This window comes from Dermochelys coriacea, chromosome 5 (genome assembly GCF_009764565.3).
Source record: "Dermochelys coriacea isolate rDerCor1 chromosome 5, rDerCor1.pri.v4, whole genome shotgun sequence".
Taxonomy (NCBI): domain Eukaryota; kingdom Metazoa; phylum Chordata; order Testudines; family Dermochelyidae; genus Dermochelys; species Dermochelys coriacea.
In genome coordinates, this window is record NC_050072.1 from 128,576,024 (window position 1) to 128,603,125 (window position 27,102).

The 27,102-nt window shown below is 44.4% G+C and overlaps 1 protein-coding gene across 1 annotated transcript in view; it reads left to right on the forward strand.

Moving 5' to 3' along the window:
- The first annotated feature begins 342 nt into the window (after window positions 1-342).
- Window positions 343-27,102, forward strand: part of CPLX1 (complexin 1) — a 215,017-nt gene continuing 188,257 nt past the window's right edge. Inside the window, exons 1-2 of the mRNA XM_038403842.2 lie at window positions 343-1,026; window positions 2,430-2,538. Coding sequence (XP_038259770.1) covers window positions 2,508-2,538 — 31 coding nt within the window. The 5' untranslated portion in view covers window positions 343-1,026; window positions 2,430-2,507. The remainder of the gene's footprint in view (window positions 1,027-2,429; window positions 2,539-27,102) is intronic.

A 27,102-nucleotide genomic window follows, 5' to 3' on the forward strand; every position in this document is an offset into this window, starting at 1 on the left:
TCTGAGCTTAGTAGCTATGAGTCTATATATCTATGACTGGGGGCTGCAGGGGGACCCTTCCCCATGGCATCACCCCTAGTCTTTGGCAATGGCAGGAAGAAGTGAGGCGTGATTCCCCCCCATCCCAGCCCCGCTGCAAAACTGAGTCACACCTCCCCCTCCAGCGGGACCCCAGTTGCCCGGCTCCCCAGCGGGAGTTGCCCTGCCCTGCCACCGGGATCGGAGCCCCGCCCGCTGAACCGGGGCGCTTCCCCCTTTCAACCTTCAGCCGTTCCCTGTGGGAGGGGGATACTTCTCCTCGGGCGTTTGGCTCTCCCCACCTCCTCGCCCCGCCGGCCCCCCGCCCTCTCCCCGGGGCGTACGAGGGGCTGGACGCCGGGCTGTGTGTGTGGACGCTCGGCGCGGGGCTGGCCCCGGGGCTTGGCCCGGGCTGGCGCGGCTCGCTCGTGGCCCCGCACCGCCTCTCTCTCCCGACGGCTCTGAGAGACACGCGGCTCCTCCAGTGGCAGCTCCCGCCTCGGGACTGACAGCCGGGCCCCGCGTACTGAAAGGCCGGGATGGGGCCGGGGGCCCGCCGCTGCCATTGCCGCCAGGGAAGGTCCCCTGGTGCTGGCGTGGGGGGGGGGGGGGTTGGTCCTGCCACCCCCCCCCCCCGCTGCCCTCTCCAACTCCGCCCCCCGCAGCAGGAGCGCTGCGATCCCCTTGCAACCCCCCCCCCGGGCGGGCTGGGCGGGGGTGGGCGGACAGCGTGGGGGGTGGGGGCGCAGCCAGGCTGGCGATGCCGCCCTAGCCGCGGCAGGGGGAGGAGGAAGCCGCCAGGTCCCTCCTAGCCGAGTGCAAGGAGGGATGGTCCGGAAATCCCGTGATAAAAAGAGGGAGCGGGGCGAGCGGGAAGCTCTCGGCTCGGTTCGGCTCCAACTTCAGGGGACCGCTCCGGCCCGCGCCTTGCTGCGGCTCCCCATGGACCCGGCCGGCGGGAGCTGCTAGGGCAGGCGCCGAGCCCCCGCTGCGGACCCGGAGGGGCAGGTACGTCTCGCTCCGCACATCCCGCCCCCGGGGCGCTGTCCGCAGCCGCCGGGGTGCTGAATCCGGCCGGGCCGGGCAGGAGGGACCCGCCGTGGGCCGGGAGGTTGCAATGCATGAAAAACCCGCCTCTGCACGGGGTGCCCCCGCGGTCCCCTCCCCGGGCCGAGCAGCGCGTGGCTCGTGGCTGGGGGCAGGTTTCCGGGGGGGGGGGACACCCCGATACCCCTCCTAGCAGAAGTTTGCAGAGGGGGGGAACACAAACAGCGCGTGCAACAGCCGGAGCTGGCGGCCCCCCCCTTTATCTTGCCCCCCGCGAGAGGCTCCGAGCCAGGGGTTTGCAAGCGGTGCAAAGTCCGGCCGGTTACCCAAGCCAGCCTCCCGCTCCGCGGGTTACCCGGGGCTGGAGGAGCGGGGCTCCCCGGCCGCCCGGGCTCTGCAATACCCGCCGCGGGAAGCGCCCTGCTGCCAGAGGGCTGACACGCCGCTTCCCCTTCCCGGTCAGGCTCCGGAGTTCAGCCGGGGGGGGGGGGGGGAGCGTTGCGGAGCACACACAATTTGGGGGCATTTAAAAAGCCGCCCTAGCCGCAAAGCCGGGACCCCGAGCGCCCCGGGGTGCTGCATTCACAGCTTCCCCCCAGCCCCCGCCTGAGCCACGCTGCCCTCAACTCCCGCCTTTGCGTTTTGCACCAAACTCAGAGGCGGCTGCTCCCGTGCGCTTGTCACTGACACGGATCCGTGTCACTGGCCGGACAAACGGGGGCTGGGGCGAGCGCCCGGTGCCCCGAGCCATGAACCGGTGCCCGCAGAGGTACTTCCCGGCTCGGGCTCGGGCTCGGGCTCGGGCTAGTCAGCCTCGCGGTGCGGGCTCCTGCACCAGCCGCTGCCAAAGCGGAGCCGGTTCACCTTCAAACGTCCCCGCGGCTCTCCCGGGCTGGGGCTGCTGCCTTCCGAGCACACGCTCCGGCAAAGCCAGCCGCGGCAACAAAGTTGTAGAGCCCGGGCGCGGGGCTGCAGGGGGACCCCGCCAACCAGGCCCCCCCGGGGGAGGAACAGGGGCGGCGCAGCGCCGTCCTGGTTCGCGGCCCTGGCTGAGCGTGGCTTGCTGCCAACGGAGGCGGGTGGGGATGTGCTTGCATCTGGGAACGAGTGCTACCCCGTGTAAGGGGATCACGCACACACACACGCGCGCACACACACGTGCGCGAGCACACTGCGCAATGAGGATGGCCTCACTGTAGTGTCAAGTAACTTCCACTGTCCTGGAAGCAATTGACAGCAAGCTCTCCGAGAAGGGCTCCTCCGTGGGGATAGCCACACACACACACACACACACACACACGGTCCTGCCCTCTGTTCTCTAGACCGACCTTTGTCTTGTCTTGCTTGGGGGGGTTCCCTCGCAGGCTGCGACCCGAGGACTCCTTCCCGTTCATCTCGCATGTGAGATCTGCCCGAGCGAGAAGGAATCTAAAGCCATCGCCATGGATTTTGTTATGAAACAAGCTTTAGGAGGTAAGTGGGGTTGGGGCAGTTGATGCTTTGGGGTGCAGTGCCGGACAATGACATCGTCCCCCTCTCCGGAGCGCATCCCACCCAACCCAGGAGTAAAATTTTATCTTTCAAATCCCACTGGAGAAGCCCCACGCAGTGCTGCTGACACTAAGGCATGGCATTGCTCCACAGTACCCTACGTTTCTTTCCCCGGGAGGCCCAATATAAAAGTCTTTCGAGCGGAGCCAACATCCTGGCCCTGATATCCCGGGGAAAGCGGGGACTGCATGGTTGCTGAATTTGATCGCCAGGAGGGGGCAGCACCGTGGAGAGCAACAAACACAGGACTTGATTCCAAGCCCGTTGAAGTCAATGGGAGACTCTGTCCATTGACTTCTGTGGACTTTGGATCGGGCCCGTAGATATTTGGAAGTTTGGGGCCCTAGGCAGACTGACAAACTTCCATCGCTAGTAGCTGGTCGCCCATACAAAACAGCCACTGCGTGCTTCCCTGCTCCTGGTAGCGTGCTGCCTTCCGGGACAGCTCACTGTCTCGGTGTGGTTTTGCTAGTCCAGCATGCTAGTTACAAACAAAAAACCTGCCAATAGTAGTCAGATCTAGCCAGAGTAAGGCCAGATAAGAGGTAAAATCTTATGTGGAAGAGCTAGCCCTAAATTCTAGACGAAAAAAAAATCTAAATTACAGACGCAAAACTTTATGCAAACTCTGACACAGCCAGATGGTGCAGACATTTTATGCAGTACATAAGAACAGTTGGTTTTCTAGAACGGATACCACAGGCAGAATCCGTTATATCAGTTAAGTATTTTTTTCCTGGCTTGCACCTGATGCCCTTTCTCCTTATTTTAATGCATTTCTTATTGTGGATGACGATCCTTTTTCACCCGGACAGTGCAAAAACGAAATTAAAGAAAAACACAAATGAAGAAAAATGTTTTATAACAGAATTCCCTCATTCTATGCTGGCAAGGTGGCCCATTCCAACCCAGTCTTTAGCAGGATCATTATAATTCACTCTTTCTATAACACTGAATATATTTTAGGTACATGGGCTGTTTAGGTCTAATAGGTGGTCAAGGGCACAATTGTCTGATTATCCCCATCATATGGTAACTGCCCCATGTCATTGGATCTATTGCGGTTTTATTGTACCACGTTACTGAAGTCATTTTCTGCATTATAAACACTTTATAAGGACACTTGCCACAAGAGTCACTGTTCATGTCTATCAGAGGTTTCGATATTCAAGAGAAAATGCAGTTTGCACTTTTTAAAGTGAAATAAATTAACAGTTGTAAATTGCAAAAATCAATCAGTAAGAAAGCACAAGTTCGTACTGAGGTGGTGTGGATAAAAGTGTTTAACTTTAATTCTTCTGGGTTGTACAGCATTATTGGGCAGAATATATCTGAACCCATAATTGACACCGCAGATTCACAATGTGTTGTCACATTTAATTAAATTCTGCGCACATTTCAAAGGGGAAATAATTTAATTGAGGGCAAATTCTGCTACCCTTCCTTCAAGCCTGCACCATGAGCAATCCCACTGAAATTAATTTCAGCACTCGCAGAGTGGAGTACTACTTATTGCAAGTAGGTATGGGACACTCAGACCCGAGGGACTACCTATGTAGTCAGGTATTGCTTATTATGATTAAAAATGGCAGAATCTGGCCTTTGCTGGAAAAAAATATAGAGACCAAAAGACCTGCAATGTCATATGCTGTGGAACTGTAATTAAGAAATAACAATTGAGGTGCACACCATTTCCTGTGGATTAATAACCAGCTGGGAAGAGTTGATGGCCCGTGGCATAGCTAAGGATCTTTGATCCTAACCAGGCATCAATCCCATCAAAACGCCAATGTCAATATTTGCATTATAACAGGGGCATTCAAAAAAGCAGTTTTAAAAACCATTTTATGTCTCTGTTTTTGCATTTTTGACGCATCAAGCACATGCTGTGACTGGCATCACTGTCAAGTCACTTTGAATCTCCCAGGTGTTGGTACCATAGACTCGCTCACCATGTGTCTATTTTTCCCCCCATTTGTCTAATAAAGAGAAGTAACTGCAGCATTGTTGAAAATCATTAAATGTTAATTAATGAGAGTCAGTGCCACAGCCAACATCATTAACAGGTTTCAGTTTTTGGAAGCTGAATTGCCACAGATACATAAAATCACAAGTAAGAATCACTCAGCCAGCTGTTTCAACATAACATTGTCGACACTGAAGAGCACTGACATGTGCATTATGCTGCAACAGCTGGCAGCGTGTTTTTAATTTGCATGTGTTTTTTTATTAATGTTCATAAAGAAACAAGCAATAAAAGCTACGCAAAGGTAAACAACTTACAGCTTGTATGTTACTAAATACTGCACATTTCATGGGCTATCCAATGAAAATATGCAATTACACAACTTGTCAAAGCTGCAGGACCAGACAACACAAAATCAGACAATATTACACAGACATAACATGCTAGGGTGCGAGTAACAATAATAGTAAAAACAGACATACATAAATGGGTACAAAAGAGAAGGAAGAGATGGGGTCGAAGGAGATATGCAGAGGGCAGGTGGAATGCCAGTCTGGTATTTGCTGCAATGGTATCTCAGCATTCTTTACCCAAATGTATCAAGAAACAGGGTCCATATTTTTTCATTTAACTGTTTTGTACATCAATAAACTATTCTTTCTTTCTCTGCTAACTCAGAGAGGTCCGAATACCCCTGCTCTATTCTGGACATAAGTCTACTCTTCTGTTTTTGTAAAATCGTGCACTTGGTAATCAAGAACCAAAGTCTTTGTGGTGGAGTTAATCCTAGCATAGTAGGTACATAACATATCTTATAATTTGGAAGAGTTTTTTAAAAAGTTTTTTTAAAGTTTAAAGAGAATTTTTAAAGTTATTTGTTTTATGTGCTGAACCCATGTAGAGATGCTTTTTGGTGTCTATTTTCTCTGCATTTTTGAAATATGAATTGATTTTCTAATCTCCATGTGCATTTCAGAGAACAAGTCCTCATGTCCATAAAGGGTTTTATACTAAATGTTACATTTTGTTATTTTTAATAAGTGCCAACCCCTCTTCTTTCATGTGAAGACCCACTGAATCTTGCATTTCCAGTCAATGGAAAAACTCTCATTGGCTTACGGGAAAGAAAGTTTGTTTTTGCTAGAATATCTTGCATGATATGGTTTTTGCATTTTCCATAGGCGTGTGCTCTAGGAATTATTTTTGGCAAGTCCTTTGGCCTGTGTAACACAGATGATCTAGCCTTAGAATTTATGAGTCTTTCATAAGCTCTTTTTGTATAAATTTGTCTCATTACCTTTCTATTTAATACCATTTTGACCATCATTGTTTTGTTCTGAGAACATTTTCCACTGTGCAAAGTTATACCCTTCAGGTCCAATTCCTCTCTCACATGGGTGGAAATAAGAATTAATACCATTCAAATCAAAGGAGTTACCCACCATGTTAGACTGACACGAGCAGAGAATCAGGCCCACTTACTGTTACCAGCGTAATAGCTTGGACAATGATAAATTACCCTCCTGCTATTTCAATCTGCTCTTTTATCTGGGTAGGGATAATTTCTCCCGACACACAGCTCTCCTGACATTGTGCACTTTCACGTAATTTGGCCCAGAGAGACCCATTACTCATCCCTGTCATGTAAGTGGCAAGCAGTGGAAATTCTGACACCAGTTGAATTGCACACCTCCTTGGGACCAGTTAAAGAAAACCAGGAAGAACAACGTTCCTTCAGAGGCTTCTGGAAGCAAATAGGATGGAATTTCATCATGCTCTTTCCATGTGCACAGTGTTTTCTTCTCTTGAGTCCAACAGCAAAAACATTTGCAAACTAGAGGCACTTAGGGTCGGATTTTGAAAAATCCTCAGCAGTGGGACCAGAGCTTAGTAGAGCCTGGATGGTTACACCAGCTGAAGAGATGGCTCTGAGTTCTACTAAGTCAGTGTGAGCCTGAACTTGGATAGCCTTATGTGTATGAACAGTGATATTGGAATCATTCAGTGCAGTTCTCCTGGCCTTTGGGACTCAACTTCTTTCCTGACTGAAGGGAAACATTGTGAGGAGAACTTTGCAGTTTGCTCCCCTCCACCAGTGGGTTTTCCAATCGGAGAGGATGGCTTGGCCCTTAACTACTATAACTTCTAGGATACATGTTTGTGGGATTTGGGACCTGGTCTTTGACATGGTCCCTGATGACATGTCATTTGGCTCTAATAACATGCTGACAAACAAGTCAGATTTGGTCCATGTATATTTTCAACCGGAGTAGAACAAGGCTGTAAGACATTTAGGGGTGTGGATTGGTTCTTATTGAAGTTGACTGCTGGGTCAGAGGAAATTATCCGTGATGGATCTGGCAAGTTAGAAATGGAATTTTGGTCACTTTTCACCAACATTCAGTGTGGGAACTGGGAAGCTTTGTTGTAGGAATGTTCATGGAAGATGAATTTTGGCCTTGTGGCCGATATTAGTTTTGGAGGGAAACTGTATTCCAGACATAGGAATCTTCCTTTACTATCCAATCGATTCGTCCGAAGAAGAGTGCTGTTTACATGCAGTCAATAACCATGCTTTGCACAAACTTCAGTGCCAGCTGTGCCATCGGCGTAATGCTGTTGTGCCCACACTAGGGTTATGTCTACACTAAAAACACTACAATGGCACAGCTGCCCGTTGGAGTGTAGCCACTTATTGCAGTGATGGGAGGGGTTCTTCTGTCACTGCAGTAAATCCATCTCTGCGAGAGGCGGTAGCTAGGTCAATGGAAGAATTCTTCCATTGACCAAGCGCTGTCTACACTGGGGCTTAGATTGGCTTACCTGTGTTTCTTAGGGGTGTGAATTTTTCACACCCCTGAGTGACATAGGTAAGTTCCTCTAAGTTTTAGATGTAGAGCAGGTCTCTGACTATCCCCTGGCATCTTCCTGGGCTCCAAATGTCTTTTTAGCACATGTCTGTATCTCACCAGAACTACCTCTTGTTGATGGTGTGCATTGATGTCCACTAAAAGTGGTGACAAGTACCAGCTAAGCAATGCTTTACACAGCAGAGGGACAGACCTACTAAATATTTCTCTGATCCTGAGCCAGAGCCCTATCATGGGGTTGTTCCACCTCATCCTGGCTAGGACGGACCATGTGCATCTATGCTGCAATTTTTGTATCTCAGTAACTGTGCTGCAAAGTAACAAAGTGATGGGTGGCAGAAAGCTAGAAACCAATCTATTAAAACATTTCTCTTGGTACATTATATAAGCAATATTGTTCCATATGAGACATTGTTTAGTAACAACAGCTGTGGCAAAGGACGGTGTGGCTCCCACACCCCTGGCCAGAGCCCCGACACAGAGACAAATGCAGGGACTTGAGTAGGACCATATATACACACTGCAGTTACTAATTTGTCTGCCACAGTGACAATGGCAAATGGTGAGAGGGAACAGCCAGCTGAAAACCGGTAAATGTAATAGTTGCACACGGCAGACTCATGAAATATTGCTGTACTGCGTTTAAAACCAGCACAGCACCTCTGGGAGAAACCGTGTTCCCCAGAGCCCAGGATGAACACAGTTAAATTAGATGGACATTGGCGTATGACTTCACCATGGAAAAAGCCCCGATCAGTGCCCTGCCACAGAGACAATTAAATAGCCCAGATGGGAATCCAGCCACAATGTTTTCAGCTGGGATGCTGCATGCAAATGTCACACACAATTATTCGGTTTGACTGTGATGGGAGACAAAGCATTCTAAATCTGACCTTGCCTAGAGTTAGACTTGGCAGAATTAGTAGATGCTGAGATTCAAAAAGTTAAAGCTTTGTGATTGTTAAACTACAAATTGTCAATATCACAGGCCAAAATATACAAAGTAAATGTCCTTAAATCAAACTCTAATAAGTTCTCAAGCAGCATTGTTCTTACTTTGTCCATCTGTCAATTTTGATTATAATCGATGGAAGTATTTTTCTGTTGTTGGTTTGTGTGTATGGTAAAATGTACTTTACCAATGTATTTACCAATTAAAAATTAATCCTTTCAGATCTACTTACAGTACTCAAATAATTCAATTTCTCTATCAGCGATGTCTAAGACAAGGCCCCATGCAAGGTCACCTGGCCTTAAAAAAAGAATAGGTTCTATAATTACAGCTGGACTGGAAATCGTTTTCGCATCCCCTGAGTTTAAGATTTTTTTGACCTGAATTGGGATGAACTACTGAAAACTAAAAAATAAATAAATTTGCATACCAATAATCCAAAAATGAATTGGATTGGGTCAGTCAAACCAGTTCATTTTGATAATTTCAAGATGTTTCACTTCAACTTTGACCTTATCTTTTAATTTCCCCCAACATTCTTTTGAATTGGGAGATTCATCAAAGCTGGCCCTTTTCTGTGAATAGTTTTGGTTTTGATGTATTGGCATTTTCCAATGAAAAAAATGTTTCACTGGAAAATTCTCAGCCAGCTCTGCCTAAAATCCCCTAATCCTGCAGCTTTGGCACCTCCTAGTGTCACAAACTGTTCTCACCCTCTTCCTCGAAGAATCAATGGTCCAGTGACTTTATTGTTTATCCAGTAACGAAAGGAGAACAACACCATGTGACTAAGGTGACCAACCACACTGTGAAAATAACAATCAACCGCACATGCACAATTCAAGAGCAATGCGGAGGCTGACTTCCATTTGCATTGAATATTCAGGCCCCAATCCTGCAAGGTGTCCCAGTTCTTTATGCCTATGTTAGCCAGTGGGGTGCCATATGGACATTGTGGGCTGTCTGTGCTGAACTGCTGTTGGGAACAGGGACTTGCTGAATCACTAACACTAATCACTAAGACTGGGAGTGGATGGGTCATTACACAAAGTAAAACTATTTCCCCATGTTTATTCCCACCCTCCACACCCCACTGTTCCTCAGACATTCTTGTCAACTGCTGGAAATGGCCCACCTTGATTATCACTACAAAAGGTCCCCCTCCCCCCCCACTGCTCTCCTGCTGGTAATAGCTCACCTTAAGTGATCACTCTCTTGTTACAGTGTGTATGGTAACATCCATTGTTTCATGTTCTCTATGTATATAAATCTCCCCACTGTATTTTCCACTGAATGCATCTGATGAAGTGAGCTGTAGCTCACGAAAGCTTATGCTCAAATAAATTTGTTAGTCTCTAAGGTGCCACAAGAACTCCTTTTCTTTTTTGCGAATACAGACTAACACGGCTGCTACTCTGAAACCTAACAAATCTATGAACATCAAAGTCTTCTGGCAAACAAAAGACGTGGAGAAAAACATGCTAAATTTACTGAATACATCTGTCAATGCAAATAGTTTATTCAACTCTAATTCTTACTATAGGTGTTACTCCTATTCATACATATAAACTGATTAGCAAAATGCAATATCTTTTTACTTTATTAAGTGTTCACTTAATCCACAGACAGTACAGTGAGTTAGACAGAATGCACACCATAATGATATAATAAACACAGAATAGCTCAAGATCTAGACATACCATATATGCAATTCTAAGATATGTAAATACTGTTTTCTAATTTTTTCACTTTTCTGTATTATATCGGTATGTTCTTCATATAATACATATACATCAGCAGTGTAACAGATCTTAGTGAACTAAACATCGGACGTAGATAATTGTGTTTCATATCGGATATTCGGTATGTTGTACTGATCACATTGTTTGGTGTTGGCAGAATAGAGCTGTGGAGTAAAATAACATTCATTTCAAACTCTGCCAAGCTGACCTCATTGTGGTATTTTTATATGGAATTCATACAGCGTCAGGAGGAAACACTGTGATTGATGGGTGCAGATGTACCCATGCTACAGGCAATGGGAATTTTGTCTGTAATGTATCAGAAGCAAAAGTGTCTGTTCCACCCCCCTTGCTTCTCTGCATAATCATGGCTGTGATTCAGCAGCGTACTCAGACACATAGTGAATCTTAAACATGCGAGTGACTTCAATGGGACTGCTCAAATGCCTGAAGTCAGGCATGTGTTTAAGGGCTTGTCTTCACTACTGGAGTAAGTTGACCTAAATTACGCTACTCCAGCTACATGAATATAGTAGCTGGAGTCAACTTAGCTTAGGTCGATTTACTGCAGTGTCTTCACTGTGCTGCCTGAATGGGAGACACTCTCCAGTCGACTTCCTTTACTCTTCTCGGGGAGCTGGAGTACCGGAGTCGACCAGAGAGCACTCTGCCATTGATTTAGTGAGTCTTCAATAAACCCACTAAATCGACCGCTGAGTGTCGATCTCCCCATAGTGAAGACCAGCCCTAAATCCCCCTGAAGTCAAGTGGACATGAGCATGGGCTCAAGTGATTTGCTAAATCAGGGCGAGTCCTGGGATTACACTAATTGAATATATGAAGATGTGTGACTATCAGACACTGGGAGGCAGGTGATGATTATTATAATACTATTTCACTGCCACTGATTTAAGGGTTTAGGATCAGGCCTTTTCCATAGTTTGTTAGGGATGGTTTTTACCTTTGCTGTGTAACCATGAATAATTCATTCACTTTCTCTTTGACCCCTTGTGAAATGGATATTAAAATACTGGCTTATTTCACAGAGCATCATGAGACTTAACAAAATTAAAGTCAATGGGGCTACGCACGTGCTTAAAGATATGCACAGCGATGATGAAGAGGGAGATTTTCAGAGGCACAAATGGGTGTCAGACATCCAAGACCCACTAACTTTCAAAGGGTATCGGGGCCCTGATTGCCCTCAGTGCCTTTGAAAATCTCCACTTTATTGACTTGGCCTAAAATCCCTTTGGGTGTCTTGGATTCAGGCTACACTGAAGTTTGAAAGGTTGTTCTTGTTGTAATTAACAAGTAGCTTTCCTATCTGCTTGCTTTCCATAGCCTCTGCTTGGATTAGATGTGTTTGAAGTGCATTTGTATGATGAATTGACAGCATAGATTTTTGATGAGTGAATTTAAGAGAAGCACTGAGTATTTTTCCATTAAACTGTTGGCAAGGGATTTTCATCAGTGAATCTCAACGCAAATGTCTCTTTGGAAGGCAATAATCATGGTTGTTGCCGAGATGAGACTAGAAATGAAAATCACTGAGGTGACAGTATTATCAAAGGTACCAGAATGTGTTTCATGACATAGCACCAGATACTTTGCCAATGTAAATCAGCGTAGAGTCAGAGACCACACCAATTTAAACCAGCTCAGGATCCAGCCTGTATATTCATTTAGGAACAGACCCGATTACCAGTATTCAATCCTACATGGAATAGCGTGTAGAATCGGGGCTTTATTTTGCAGTCATTCCCATTGAAATCAGATGGAATTACTCAATGAGGAAGGTCCTATACAATGGATTCAGATCCAGTGTAAACTGATGTAACTCCATTGCAGACTAACTGATTTACAGCAACCTATCTGGTGCAATGTGAGTAAAAGTGGCAGAATCTGGCCCTTATTTTTTAGTCTCTATAAGTCAGTGAAATCAATGGGAGTTAGGTGGCAAAATACCTTTAAAACTCTGGCCCTATGCCTTTCTTTTCTCAATCCTGCTCGCCTCTATGCTTAGTTTCTTCTGTTGATCCCATTGTCCCGGCAATAATGTAAATGAAATCCTGCCTGTGTGTTCAGTAGGTATTAGGCCTCCTTTTGTTGTATTTCTAAATTAATATCAAGAGCGGACTGAGCTTATTCAAAGTCCTGTGATGAATGTGTGGTCTGGATCTGCTGATTGTAGGGATATGCTGAACTAGGATGTGTTCCATTTAGCAGCCATTTGTCAGACAGCCCATCCAGAATGCATGTATTTCGATAAGAAAAAATGATTAAAACTCACCAAGCTGTGAGAAAAATGATTTGCCTCTGGGGACAAAGGAAATCTGAGACGCATCAATGGTTTCATTTAGGACTGATCGTTAAAAAACAACAATAAGCAAACAAAGAATGGAGGAAAAAGAATTACTGTTGATACTGGAAAATCAAAGAGAAATCATTCTTTTTAGGAAGGTTTTGCTTCATCAGCAAAGTGATTTTGTCTTACACCAAAAGCTTTATCATTAAAGAAAGAGCAAAAAGTTACATCTTAGCAGAGAAAATATTGACACATGAAATCAAAATGTTAAAACTCCATTTGAGATTTTTCTAAGCCCGTTGCCCATTGGCTTGAATTGTAGCATCAGATGCATAATTGCAATTGAGCATGGTGCCCAATAGGGTAATAGAATCATAGGACTGGAGGGGACCTCGAGAGGTCATCTAGTCCAGTCCCCTGCACTCGTGGCAGGACTAATTATCTAGATCATTCCTTTCAGGTGTTTGTCTAACCTGCTCTTAAAAATCTCCAATAATGGAGATTCCACAACCTCCCTGGGCAATTATTTCAGTGCTTAACCATCCTGACAGGAAGTTTTTCCTAATGTCCAACCTAAACCTCCCTTGCTGCAATTTAAGCCCATTGCTTCTTGCCCTATCCTCAGAGGTTAAGAAAAACAATTTTTCTTCCTCCTCCTTGTAACAACCTTTTACATACTTGAGAATTGTTATCATGTCCCCTCTCAGTCTTCTCTTTTCCAGACTAACAAACCCAGTTTTTTCAATCTTCCCTCATAGGTCATGTTTTCTAGACCTTTAATCATTTTTGTTGATCTTCTCTGGACTCTCTCCAATTTGTCCACATCCTTCCTGAAATGTGGCGCCCAAAACTGGATAAAGTACTCCAGTGAGGCCCAGTCAAAGCTGAGTAGAGGTGAAGAATTAATTCTCATGTCTTGCTTACAACATGCATGCTAATACATCCCAGAATGATGTTGCTTTTTTTGCAATAGTGTTACACTTTTGACTCATATTTAGCTTGTAGTCCACTGACCCCCAGAACTCTTTCCGCAGTACTCCTTCCTACGCAGTCATTTCCCATTTTGTATGTGTGCAACTGATTGTTCCTTCCTAAGTGGAGTACTTTGCATTTGTCCTTATTGAATTTCATCCTATTTACTTCAGACCATTTCTCCATTTTTTCCAGATCATTTTGAATTTAATCATATAATCATATAATCATAGAATATCAGGGTTGGAAGGGACCTCTGGAGGTCATCTAGTCCAACCCCCTGCTCAAAGCAGGACCAATCCCCAACTAAATCATCCCAGCCAGGGCTTTGTCAAGCTTGACCTTAAAAACCTCTAAGGAGGGAGATTCCACCACCTCCCTAGGTAACCCATTCCAGTGCTTCACCACCCTCCTAGTGAAAAAGTTTTTCCTAATATCCAACCTAAACCTCCCCCACTGCAACTTGAGACCATTACTCCTTGTTCTGTCATCTGCTACCCCTGAGAAGAGTCTAGATCCATCCTCTTTGGAACCCCCTTTCAGGTAGTTGAAAGCAGCTATCAAATCCCCCCGCATTCTTCTCTTCTGCAGACTAAATAATCCCAGTTCCCTCAGCCTCTCCTCATAAATCATATGTTCCAGTCCCCTAATCATTTTTGTTGCCCTCCGCTGGACTCTTTCCAATTTTTCCACATCCTTCTTGTAGTGTGGGGCCCAAAACTGGACAGAGTACTCCAGATGAGGCCTCACCAATGTCGAATTGAGGGGAACGATCACATCCCTCAATCTGCTGGCAATGCCCCTACTTATACATCCCAAAATGCAATTGGCCTTCTTGGCAACAACGGCACACTGTTGACTCATATCCAGCTTCTCGTCCACTGTAACCTCTAGGTCCTTTTCTGCAGAACTGCTGCCTAGCCATTCAGTCCCTAGTCTGTAGCGGTGCATGGGATTCTTCTGTCATAAGTGCAGGACTCTGCACTTGTCCTTGTTGAACCTCATCAGATTTCTTTTGGCCCAATCCTCCAATTTGTCTAGGGTCCTCTGTATTCTATCCCTAACCTCCAGCGTATCTACCTCTCCTCCCAGTTTAGTGTCATCTGCAAACTTGCTGAGGGTGCAATCCACACCATCCTCCAGATCATTTATAAAGATATTGAACAAAACCGGCCCGACGACCAACCCTTGGGGTACTCCACTTGATTCCGGCTGCCAACTAGACATGGAGCCATTGATCACTACCCATTGAGCCTGACAATCTAGGCAAATTTCTATCCACCTTATAGTCCAGTCAACCAGCCCATACTCCTTCCAGCTTGATATTGTCCGCAAATTTTATAAGTGTACTCTCTATGCCATTATCTAAATCATTGATGAAGATATTGAACAAAACCGGACCCAGAATTGATCCCTGTGGGACCCCACTCATTATGCCCTTCCAGCATGACTGTGAACCACTGATAACTACTCTCTGGGAGTAGTTTTCCAGCCAGTTTTGCATCCACTTTATAGTACTCCATCTAGGTTGCATTTCTTTAGTTTATTTATGAGAAGGTCATGTGGGACAGTATCAGAAGCTTTACTAAAATCAAGATATACCATGTCTACCACTTCCCCCCATTCACAAGGCTTGTTACCCTGTCAAAGAAAGCTATCAGATTGGCTGGACACAATTTGTTTTTGACAAATCCATGCTGACTGTTACTTATCACCTTATTATCTTCTAGATGTTTGCAAATTGATTGCTTAATTATTTGCTCAATTATGTTTCCAGGTACAGGAGTTAAGCTGACTGGTCTGTAATTCCTTGGGTTGTCCTTATTTTCCTTTTTATAGATTGTCACTATATTTGCCCTTTTCCAGTTTTCGGGAATCTCTCCCGTCTTCCATGTCTTCTCAAAATAATTGCTAATGGCTCAGATATCTTCTCAGTCAGCTCCTTGAATATTCTAGGATGCATTTCATCAGGCCCTTGTGACTTGAAGACATCTAATTTGTCCAAGTAATTTTAACTTGTTCTTTCCCTATTTTAGCCTCTTCTGATCCTACCTCATTTTCACTGGCATTCACTGTGCTAGACGTCCAATCACCAGCAACCTTCTTGGTGAAAACTGAAACATAGAAGTCATTAAGCATCTTTGCCATTTCCACATTTTCTGTTATCCCCTCCCCATCATTGAGTAATGGGCCATCCCTGTCCTTGGTCTTCCTCTTGCTTCTAATGTATTTGTAGAATGTTTTCTTGTTACCCTTTCTATCTCTAGCTAGTTTGATCTTGTTTTGTGCCTTGGCCTTTCTAATTTTGTCCCTACATACTTGTGTTATTTGTTTATATTCATCCTTTATAATTTGACCTAGTTTCCACTTTTTGTAGGACTCTTTTTTGATTTTTAGATCATTGAAGATCTCCTGGTTAAGCCAGGGTGGTCTCTTGCCAGACTTTCTCTCTTTCCTACACAGTGGGAACATTTCCTCTTGTGCCCTTAATGTCTCTTTGAAAAACTGCCAACTGTTTTTCCCCTTAGACTTGCTTCCCATGGAATTTTACCTGCCAACTCCCTGAGTTTGCTAAAGTCTGCCTTCTAGAAATCCGTTGTCTTTATTTTGCTGTTCTCCCTCCTACCATTCCTTAGAATCATGAAGCCTACTATTTCATGATCACTTTCACCCAAGCTGCCTTCCACTTTCAAATTCTCAACCAGTTCCTTCCGGTTTGTCAAAATCAAATCTAGAATAGCCTCTCCCCTGGTAGCTGTCTCCACCTTCTGAAATAAAAAAGTGTCTCCAATACATTCCAAGAACTTGTTGTATAATCTGTGCCCTGCTGTATTATTTTCCCAACAGATGTCTGGGTAGTTGAAGTCCCCCGTCACCACCAAGTCCTGTGCTTTGGATGATTTTGTTAGTTGTTTAAAAAAAGCCTCATTCACCTCTTCTTCCTGGTTGGGTGGTCTGTAGTAGACCTCGACCATGACATCACCCTTGTTTTTTACCCCTTTTATCCTTACCCAGAGACTTTCAACAAGTCTGTCTCCTATTTCCATCTCAACCTCAGTCCAAGTGTCTACATTTTTAATATATAAGGCAACACCTCCTCTCTTTTTTCCCTGCTGGTCCTTCCTGAGCAAGCTGTACCGTTCTATACCAATATTCCAGTCATGTGTATTATCCGAATACAGCACTGATGCTGCAATGTGGTCTGCTAGCATAGAAATATAGGGCTGGACAGGGCTTCAGGAGGTCAACCAGTGCCCCCACCAAGCTGAGGCAGGAATAAGTACTCTTAGACTATCCTTGTCAGATGTTTTTCTGTGGTGCGGACTGTTTCACTTTAATGAAATCAATGGGACTGGGTGCCTATGGATCCCCTGGCAGAGTCAGAGACAGTGGCCCTGATTTAGCAAGGTACTTAAGTATGTGCATAATTTTAAGCATGTGAGGGGTTCCATTGAAGTCAGTGGGATTACTTGTGTGCTTAAAGTTAAGCATGTGCTTTAGTACCTGGTTGAATCGGGGCCGGAATGTGTTCTCTGTGTGTATGTCCCTTTGCTTGTAAAGCTGTGTTCCTGAGTCATTACTGGTCCTGCTGCACAGGGCTGAGAGGGCTCTAAAATGCTCTGAAGCCTTCAAGACTAGAAGTCCATGCTTTGCCCGTCAGGAGGTTAGGGACCTCCCCTTTCCTATGGCACACAGCTCCTGTTTCTAACCATGGCAGGTCACCAGGATGACCAGCCTCTCAGACAGCGAGGAGCTCACATAAAGAAGCAGCACCACTGTCGCAGTGGCGAATCTTGCCTGTGACAGGAGTAACTGGACACAGTGTGAGGGTGGTGGTGGTGGTGCTGGGGAGCAGGAGGTGGGGTTATTCCACATTTGAGAGAAAGAGGAAACGTTTCTGGGGCTGGCTGCTCTGAACAAGATGGCGGCTGCTCAGAGCTTTTGAGAGGGTTGGAATGAGTCCTGGGGGAGAAGGATTAGTGAGCAGAGGACAGAAGAGACTGTCCAAGGGGCATGGTGACTCCATACCACACGCCTCTGCGGTCTATCCCCACCACCATGTGAGATGGACGGATGGGCATTCATACATTTTGACACAGTCTGATGGATTTTACATGGGAAATTAACTGAGCTTACGTAGCCAATACCAGAGACAGGCCTGAAGTGACCCCCTGTCTCTGACACCTCTGGAGCCAGGCAGAAGGTTAGAAACTGAATCTGGCTCTGACTTTTGCAACTGGCCCCAATGCTCATAATGGGCTGAATCCACAGATCTGAATGCTCCTCAGGTGCTGAAACCCAGATCTGAATTTTCTGGCTCAAACGCTCTCTATTTCATACCACAGTAGCATCAGAATAGCTGTTCCTTTAAGGCCTGATCCTGAACTGCTGAACTCAATAGCACTTTTCCCATCCATTTCAAGGAGCACAGATCCAATGCCCATTGAAGTCAACGGAAATATTTCTGTTGATTTTGGGAGGATATTGGATAGGCCCCAGTCCACAGGGCGTCTAACTGTAAGAAGGACAAGAGTCCCATTGAGATCAGTGCAATTGCTTACATGCTTAAAGTTAGGCAGACACTTAAATACTCACTGAATCATGGTCTTATGTAGCTTACTGGTTGGTAGCCTATTATTTTACCTGTAACTTGATCACAGTGACTTGCTTATAGCCCAACCTTGCATTTCTTGTGCATCCAGAACTCCCACTGGCTTCAGTGGGGACATGTACAGGGTTCGAAGTGGATAAAACTACACATAAGGCTTACTGTCCTCCCACAGAATTTTAGTCTGATGCTGACCATTTTGATGTATGGGTTAAACAATGAAATCAAGAAGAGTGGTAAAATGTATTAGTGCTCTTACTTTCACAGCCGAAGATCACACGGCAAGATATTTACAGCAAGCTGGGTCTTTTAGCCTCGATTGATTTATTCTGCAATTTTAAATTAGCTAATTTCAAACTGGTTGGGCTCAGTCATTGCAGAAACACATTAATACAAACAAAATAAATTAAATCTGCTAACTTTTGATGTGCATCTTATTAGAGTTAAAATTTGTCATTACCTATACAAATGAAATTGCTTACTAGCTACTTATCAAGAATTTGCAGCATGACTTGAATCCCGTAGCTTTTTTGTAGTGCTATCGACCTTGGAGCAATGTCAAACGTGCAGCAGGCATCCACACGAGTTTGGAATTCAAAGTACTGAGAAGTATCGTTTAAGGAAGTAAATTAAAACAAACAAACAAGCAAAATGTCCTTTGGTGGGCGAAGTGGTGAAATTGTTTTGATAACTCTATGGGCCGGGAAAATGGAATGAAGAAACAGGAAAGCAGATGGCAAATAAAGAAAAGATAAAACAGGATAAGAAATCCATCTGGGTGGATGGGTAAGTAGATAGGCAGTTAGGCGGTACTTGCTCACTTCTATCTGTCTGATCAATCATTTTCACATTTTTTTCTCCATCAGAGGGTGTAGGCTCAGCTGGCTGATTTAGAAAGCAAGCATCTGCTTTGTGCTTATGGCACTGGGCAAGGAACTAGCTTCCAGTCTCAACCATGGCATGCATTCCTTGTGACTTTGGAAAGTCACTTACTCTCTGGGCTAGAGATGTAACTTTACAGTCGGCCCTGAGAAAGAAGCAGTGCACATCTGTATCACCCCAGAAGCAGAGAATGAAATGTGCTTCGGAGAGTCATAATAACCATTTTCCTTTCTCTGGGAAGGGAGAAAGTTACTTCACCCCTTCTTGAAGAGCAGTGCTCTCCTCCCAGCCAGTTGCTCTGGCCAGCATGTGGGAAGGAATGAAGCCTGCAGGCTCTGTGGCCTGAGTGTTTGTCCTTGCACTGATATTAGATTCATCCCTCGGATCCCGTGAAAAATGATGTTTCAATTAGAGCTGTTGGAAACTTTTTTGACAATTTTTTCTGTCAAACAATTTTTTTCTTCAAAAATGGTTTATTTCCTTGAAAAATAGTTTTCCATTAAACTATTCATTTTTTTTTGTGCTGAAAATTGGAAAACAATTTTTCAGTTTTAAATTTTTCAGCAGAAACTTGTAGGGAAAATAATAATTCCCCAACCAGCTCTGGTTATAATCTGTGGCAAGCAATTTATTTCCCACTGAAATTAAACTTACATCAGCCATTTTCCCCATAGCCAATTTCTGATAACAACACAAGCGGTGGTGTTTAATGTCTGTAGCCCCATTGATTTTTGGGACCCAGACCTGCTCCTGTTAGAGTTAATGGCAAAACTCTCATTTCCTTTGGGGCTCGAGCTGTGCTGCTACAGTTTAAGGGACCTTTTTCTTCTTTTTTCCCAAGTCCTTTTACCCATAATCAACATCCACCAATCAGATCCTTTTATTCCGACCGCTCTGCATCCCAACCAATCAAATACCAGTTCCAGAAACTTCTATCCAATCTCCGCATCCCTTGCTAATAATGTCTCAACTTACTTTTCCAAGAAGGTGCAGTTCCTACAGTCTCCCCTAGGTGGCAAAGTGAGCCACTTCAGTAATGCTCCAGGTGAGAACCTGTCTGCACTACTTGTTACTTCAGCATAACTAGGTCACTTGGGGTGTGAATAATCCACACCCTTGAGCGTCATAAGTTACACCAACCTAAGCGCCGGTGTAGGCAGTGCTATGTCATCAAGAGAGCGTCTCCCGCTGACGTCGCTTACTGCCTCTTAAGACCAAGCTATCCAGGGGTGCTGGAACAATTTGTATAGTGGGGGTGCTGAGAGCCACTGAACCAAACTGAAAAGGAGTACTTGTGGCACCTTAGAGACTAACACATTTATTAGAGCATAAGCTTTCGTGAGCTACAGCTCACTTCATCGGATGCATCCGATGAAGTGAGCTGTAGCTCACGAAAGCTTATGCTCTAATAAATTTGTTAGTCTTTAAGGTGCCACAAGTACTCCTTTTCTTTTTGCGAATACAGACTAACACGGCTGCTACTCTGAACCAAACTGTAAACCTTGTATGTGATGGAAACCACTCCAGCCTCCCCAGCACTCCTAGTTCCAGTCCCTCTGAAGATATCTGTTCTCACAACATTCTCTTCTTTCCTTTTTTTCTTTTTTGTGTATTTGTAACTTCCCCCTTTTTGCAAAAAGAAAAGCAGTACTTGTGGCACCTTAGAGACTAACAAATTTATTAGCGCATAAGCTTTCGTGAGCTACAGCTCACTTCATCGGATGCATCCGATGAAGTGAGCTGTAGCTCACGAAAGCTTATGCTCTAATAAATTTGTTAGTCTCTAAGGTGCCACAAGTACTCCTTTTCTTTTTGCGAATACAGACTAACACGGCTGCTACTCTGAAACCTTCCCCCTTTTTGTTTTTCTTACTGCATAGTTGGGAGATCATAACTACACCTTCACAATCACAGGGCTTGTTTACACTTACTGGGGGATCGATGCACAGTGATCAATGCATCGGCGGTTCATTTAGCAGGGCTAGTGAAGACCCGCTAAGTCGACCGCAGATCACTTTCCCATCAACTCCTGTACTCCCCCAAATGAGAAGAGGAAGGGGAGTCAATGGGAGATGCTCTGCCATCAACATCACGCAGCGTGGATCCCACTGTAAATAGGTCTAAGCTACGTCAACTTGAGTTACACTATTCACGTAACTCAAATTGCTTAGCTTAGATCGGCTTTCCCCTGTAGTGTAGACAAGATCATAGATACAGAAAAAATGCATTACTGCAGATTGAAAGAGGCCTGAAAGAGAAAGCATCCAATTATACAGAGTTTTATATTATTATATTAATTATATTATATTATACGAAAAGAAAATAAACAATCTGTTTACTGGCAGTTTGGACAAATGTTTTTTGCAGGTTTGCCTGGGTGTGTTGAGGGAAGTTTTAGATTTTGTACAGTTAGAGTGTATTGAGGCAGAGGTGTATAGCTGTGTGGGAATTCTTTGACAAATCATTTTTTTTGCCAGCAAATGTCAATTTGAAACCAAGCTTTTCATGGAAATGTATCCGTTTTGATGAAAACTTTGTTGAGAAAGGTTTCTCAGGTTCAGGATGGAATTTTTCATGCAAGAGCAACCTAGTAGCAATAGCTCAGGGATTAGGCACTCATCAGGGAGGTAGATGACTTAGGTCCAACTCACTGCTCTACCTAATTTGGTGCAGGGACTTGAGCCTAGTTCTCCCACATCCCAGGTGAACGCCCTAACCTCTGAGCTATTGGCTACTCTAGGGTAGAGCTTGCTCTGCTGTTTTTCCTGAAATATTTCAAAGGGTTTCATTTGTGTTCTACACAGGAATGAAATCAAATATTGAACTCTCAAAATTTTTTCACAAGACAGAATTCTGATTTTCTGCCCAGCTCTAATCTGAGGCAAATTCTCTGCTGGTGTCAATTGGCATGGCTTAGCTGAAGTCAACATTGAGGGCCATTGGAAAAGGTTGCCAAGAGGTAAGGTAAATTCTCCATCACTTGGAAATTTTAAGGTTGTGTCTACGTGAGGGAAATTATACCAGAATAGGCATGTCATCAACTATTCCTCTATAACTATTCTGGTATAATTTCCCCATGTGGACACTCTTTCAGAATCAAAGTGATTTTATTACTCTACTTTCAAGGTTACTCTGGAATAGCTATGCTGGTAAATTTCCCAATGTCGGTATGACTTAAGTAAAAATTGGATGTCTCTTTTAAGGATACGTCTACATTTGGAGCTGGAGATGTGATTCTCAGTTCAAGTACACATAGGCTAGCACTCATAACAGTAGTGGCATGGGGCAGTGACAAGTGATGGCATGGACTACCTGTGCCGAGTCTGTATATGGGGCACAGCTCCAAGTGTAGACATAGCCTAACAGAGATGCTCTAGTTCAACCACAAATTGTTGGGCTGGATGCTGGAATCATGAGATGAAATTCTCTGGCCTCTGCTATGCAGGCAGTCAGACCGGATGATCATAGTTGTCCCTTTTGGAGTTAAAAACTACAAATTAGGCCCTGTATGGTTAAATCATAACTCCAAATCATTTTCATCTTCCTCTCAGTTGCTTTATATTTTATTTTCTGCTTCTCTACCCATAAAGTTCTTCTGATGCAGCTCACATAGGGGACAAGTATTTCTACATGCCTGTTTTCAATATATTTGTTCGTTTATCCTACTGGAAACTCTTGGGTCTTTTGCACTTTAGTAGAGAGTGGAATCTTTTCAGAACTAGGTGTTTCAGAGGAGTGACTTTGATGGTTTTGGACAGTGTATTGAGAACAAGCTGTTAGGTGCAATTTGTGAATGCCAGCACTCTATTATGTCAACTTCGATTGGTCTCAGACCTCACTTTATGTACCTGTCCTCCGAGCTGGCAATATCCTTAGGGGTCCATGTGGTAGAGATGGGATGCTTTCGGGAAGACAGATGGTGGGCCAGAGCCGAGGGGTGTGTGCCATCCTGTCTGAATCCTGCAACCAGCACATGAAACAGCAAACTCAATAGCAAGGATTTTTAATGACAGGTTTCAGAGTAGCAGCCGTGTTAGTCTGTATTCGCAAAAAGAAAAGGAGTACTTGTGGCACCTTAGAGACTAACAAATTTATTAGAGCATAAGCTTTCGTGAGCTACAGATGAAGTGAGCTGTAGCTCACGAAAGCTTATGCTCTAATAAATTTGTTAGTCTCTAAGGTGCCACAAGTACTCCTTTTCTTTTTGAGGATTTTTAATGACTCCATAAACTTGGGGGCCATACCCTGTGGCTGGAGAATTTCTAATATAGTACTTATATTTAAGAAAGGGGGGAAAAACATGACCAGGGAAACTACAGATCTGTTAGGTTGATCTCAATTGTATGCAAGGTCTTGGAACAAATTTTGAAAGAGAAAGTAGTTAAGACCATAGAGGTAAATGGTAATTGGGATAAAATACAACATGGTTTTACAAAAGGTAGATTGTGCCAGCCCAACCAGATCTCCTTCTTTGAGAAGATAACTGATTTTTTAGACAAAGGAAATGCAGTAATCTAATCTACCTGGATGTCAATAAGGCATTTTATACAGTTCCACATGGGAAATTATTATTAAATTGGAGAAGATGGGGATTAATATGAGAACTGAAAGGTGAATAAGGAACTGGTTAAAGGGGAGACTACAATGGGTCATACTGAAAGGTGAACTGTCAGGCTAGAGGGAGGTTACTAGTGGAGTTCCTCCCGGATCAGTCTTGGGACTAATTTTATTTAACATTTTTATTACTGACATTGGCACAAAAAGTGGGATTGGGCTAATAAAATTTGCAGATGATACGATCTTGGGAGGTATTGCTAATACGGAAGAGGACTGGCATATCACACAAGAAGATCTAGATGACTTTGTAAACTGGAGTAATAGTGCAAAGTGCAAGGTCATTCACTTAGGGACTAACAACAAGATTTTTTGGTATAAACTGGGGACTTATTAGTTGGAAGTGACACAGGAGGTTAAAGACCTGGGTGTATTGGTTGATCACAGGGTGACTATGAACTGCCAATATGATGCGGCTGTGAAAAAGGCTAATGAAATCCTAGGATGCATCAGGCGAGGTACTTCCAACAGAGACAGGCAAGTGTTGGTACCATTATACAAGGCACTGGTGAGATCTCACCTGGAACATGGTGTGCAGTTCTGGTCTCTCATGTCTAAAAAAGATGAATTCAAACTGGAACAGGTGCAGAGAAGGGCTATTAGGATGATCCGAGGAATGGAAAACCTACCTTATGAGAGGAGACTGAAAGAGCTTGGTTTGTTTAGCCTAACCAAAAGAAGTCTGAGGGGAGATATGATTGCTCTCTGTAAATACTTCAGAGGGACAAATTACAGTGGAGGGAGAGGAGTTATTTAAGTTAAACACTACTGCTGACAGAAGAACAAACAGATACAAACAGGTCATCAACAAGTTTAGGCTTGAAATTAGATGAAGGTTTCTAACCATCAGAGGAGTGAAGTTCTGGAACAGCCTTCCCAGGGGAGCGGTAAGGGCAAAAAACTTCACTGGCTTCAAGACTGAGCTTGATAAATTTATGGAAGTGATGTTATGATGAGGTTGCTTACACTGTCATGTAGCCGATCTGTAACTGCTTGCAGCAAATATCTCCAACAGCCAGTGATGGGACACTAAATGGGGAGGGCTCTGAGTTACTACAGAGAATTCTTTCCCAGGTGTCTGCCTAGTGAGTCTCACCCAAATGCTCAGGGTCTAACAGATTACCATATTTGGAGCTGGGAGGGAATTTTCCTCAAGATCAGAGTGGCAGAGAGCCTGGAGGTTTTTTGCCTTCCTCTGCAGCATGGGGCATTGGTCACTTGCAGGTTTGAACTAGTGTAAATGGTGGATTCTCTGTCATGTTAAGTCTTTAAATGATGATTTGAGGATGTCAGTAACTCAGCCAGAGTTCTGGGGTCTGTTAAGGAGTGAGTGGGTAGGTTCTGTGGCCTGCCATGTGCAGGAGGTCAGACTAGATGATCATGATGGTCCCTTCTGGCCTTAAAGTCTATGAGGTCTGCATAGATGGCTGCTCAATTCTTACACCTGCAGCTACGATTGCTCCTGCACCTGCGTTGTTCTGAGCCTTGCTCCTGTCCTGCTCCTGTCGTCCCAGTCCTGCTCCCTTGCCCAGATTCTGACTCTAGTTCTGATACTTGACTTGATTCCTGGACCCTGATTCTTGCTTTGTCCCTTGGTTCTGGCTCCTGTCTCTCATCCTAGCTCTAACCACTAGGCAGGACAGCTCACGTTCTGGTTCAGAAACATGGAGACTCTTCAGGAGAAGTCATATGGTTCTGTTTACTGAAAGTTAAAATTAATGTGATCATTGTCCATTGTCAAATTTGGATGCAAAAAGTGTTTATGATCAAATCAAATACTGTAGGAAGAAGAGGAACTGCAGGAGGCTCATGACTTTTTGGGTGGACCCTATGCATTTTGGTAGATCCTCATTTCTGTTATGGAAGTTATAGCTGGTTTAGACAGTATATGTGCTCTAGTGAGCCCAGTTATAAACTAGTCTGCATCAGTCATCCCAGTCAGACTGCACGGGTTTCTTCTCGGTGGGGTAATCTCTGGTTGGATGCCCTCCGAGGCAGACTCCAGAAAAGGAGATGCATCTGATGAAGAGGGCTGTAAATCACGAAAGCTTATGCTCTAATAAATTTGTTAGTCTCTAAGGTGCCACAAGTCCTCCTTTTCTTTTTTCAGAAAAGGACTGTCAGTTGTGATAGGAAGAGACTATCTGCAGAATTGTGCTCCTGTGAGAAGCACAGCAGATGCCTGCTTCAGTCGGGTGGTGCAGAGGCCTAAGGGGCTCTGGGAAAGCAGATATGTTACACCCACAAGCCCGATCTCCATACACACACACGAGTTCAGAGACCAGCAGGTGCTGCATGTCATGGCCAGCTCTGGGCGGGGGCGGGCGGGGGTGGGGGTGTGAGAGGATGGCTTTAGCCTATTACTGAGCAGCAGCAAAAGAACAGGGATTCTGTCCCTGCTATGCTTGACTTCAATGACACTCACGTAGGTAGGGCTTTAGGTTGTAACACACCAAGCTCTTTAAAGCCCAGACAAAATATGTTCTAATTAAAATACTGCAGATTAGATGTTCTCTAGACCAAGAAAGAGCAAGCGGATCAGCCAGAGATATCCTGGCACAACAGGATCGCCATCCTTGACTGGGTACGACTACATTGCAAATTATTAATAATCATCATCATCATCTGATATCAATCTGTCCATGTCAATGGAGCTGTGTTGATTTATATCAGCTGACGACCTGACATTTGGGGGAAAGCAAATGACTTGCTGGCAATGCAAAGGAAACACTTGCAGATCTTTTTTCCTGAAACTTTAATACCTAACAGAAAAAAAATCTGAACCCAAATTAAAAATACTACTTTCATGGCTCAGAATATTTATTGTTTCTATGAAAAGTTCCAGCACTAGGAATCGCGTTTGAGAACCTTACCAATACAAAGAAAGATGCTTGTTCTGTACTCTGCCAAACAAGAGCCCCCTGCGCGGGTTACATAAGATTTTAAACATTCCCCGCTTGCTGCATTGACACTTCAAAGTTAAGCAATCATCTCTTTTGCTGCTCTTGAGAACACAGCAACTTAGTTTTGCTTTTTTCCTCAAGAGGTGGTCCACTTCGTTGATTTAACCACAACTCAATTATAAATGGTCGTACTACAATGTGGGAATAAAGCAGATGTAACAGACTTCAGCTGATAAAGTCATTATTTTTTGCCTTGTTGGTTAACTGGAAATTATGGGAGGGATTAGTTTTAATAGCTCCTGGGTGGCAGGCTTCCCATACTCATCTTTGCTAACATTAGAGGATGCAAGAGTGGTTCAAAGAAATTTGTGCATTTCATGCTAGGATACAAAAGGTAATGGGGTAATTTATAAAAGATTTAAAATGAACATTAAATCCAAGAAAAGCCAAAGTAAGCAAATGATGAAGTGACAACTTAGTTAATATTTTAGTTGAAGTGAACCCAGAAAGCATGTTGACATTGGTGCATTATTTATAAGTATAATGCATCTGCAAATGCGCCACGTTAAACCATCAAAGATGTCGGAAGGGCAAATAAGTCATCTAATTGGAGTCTGCAGAGTGACCAAAACTCTGCTGGAGATGCTCCCTCCTTGGCACTCTTCACT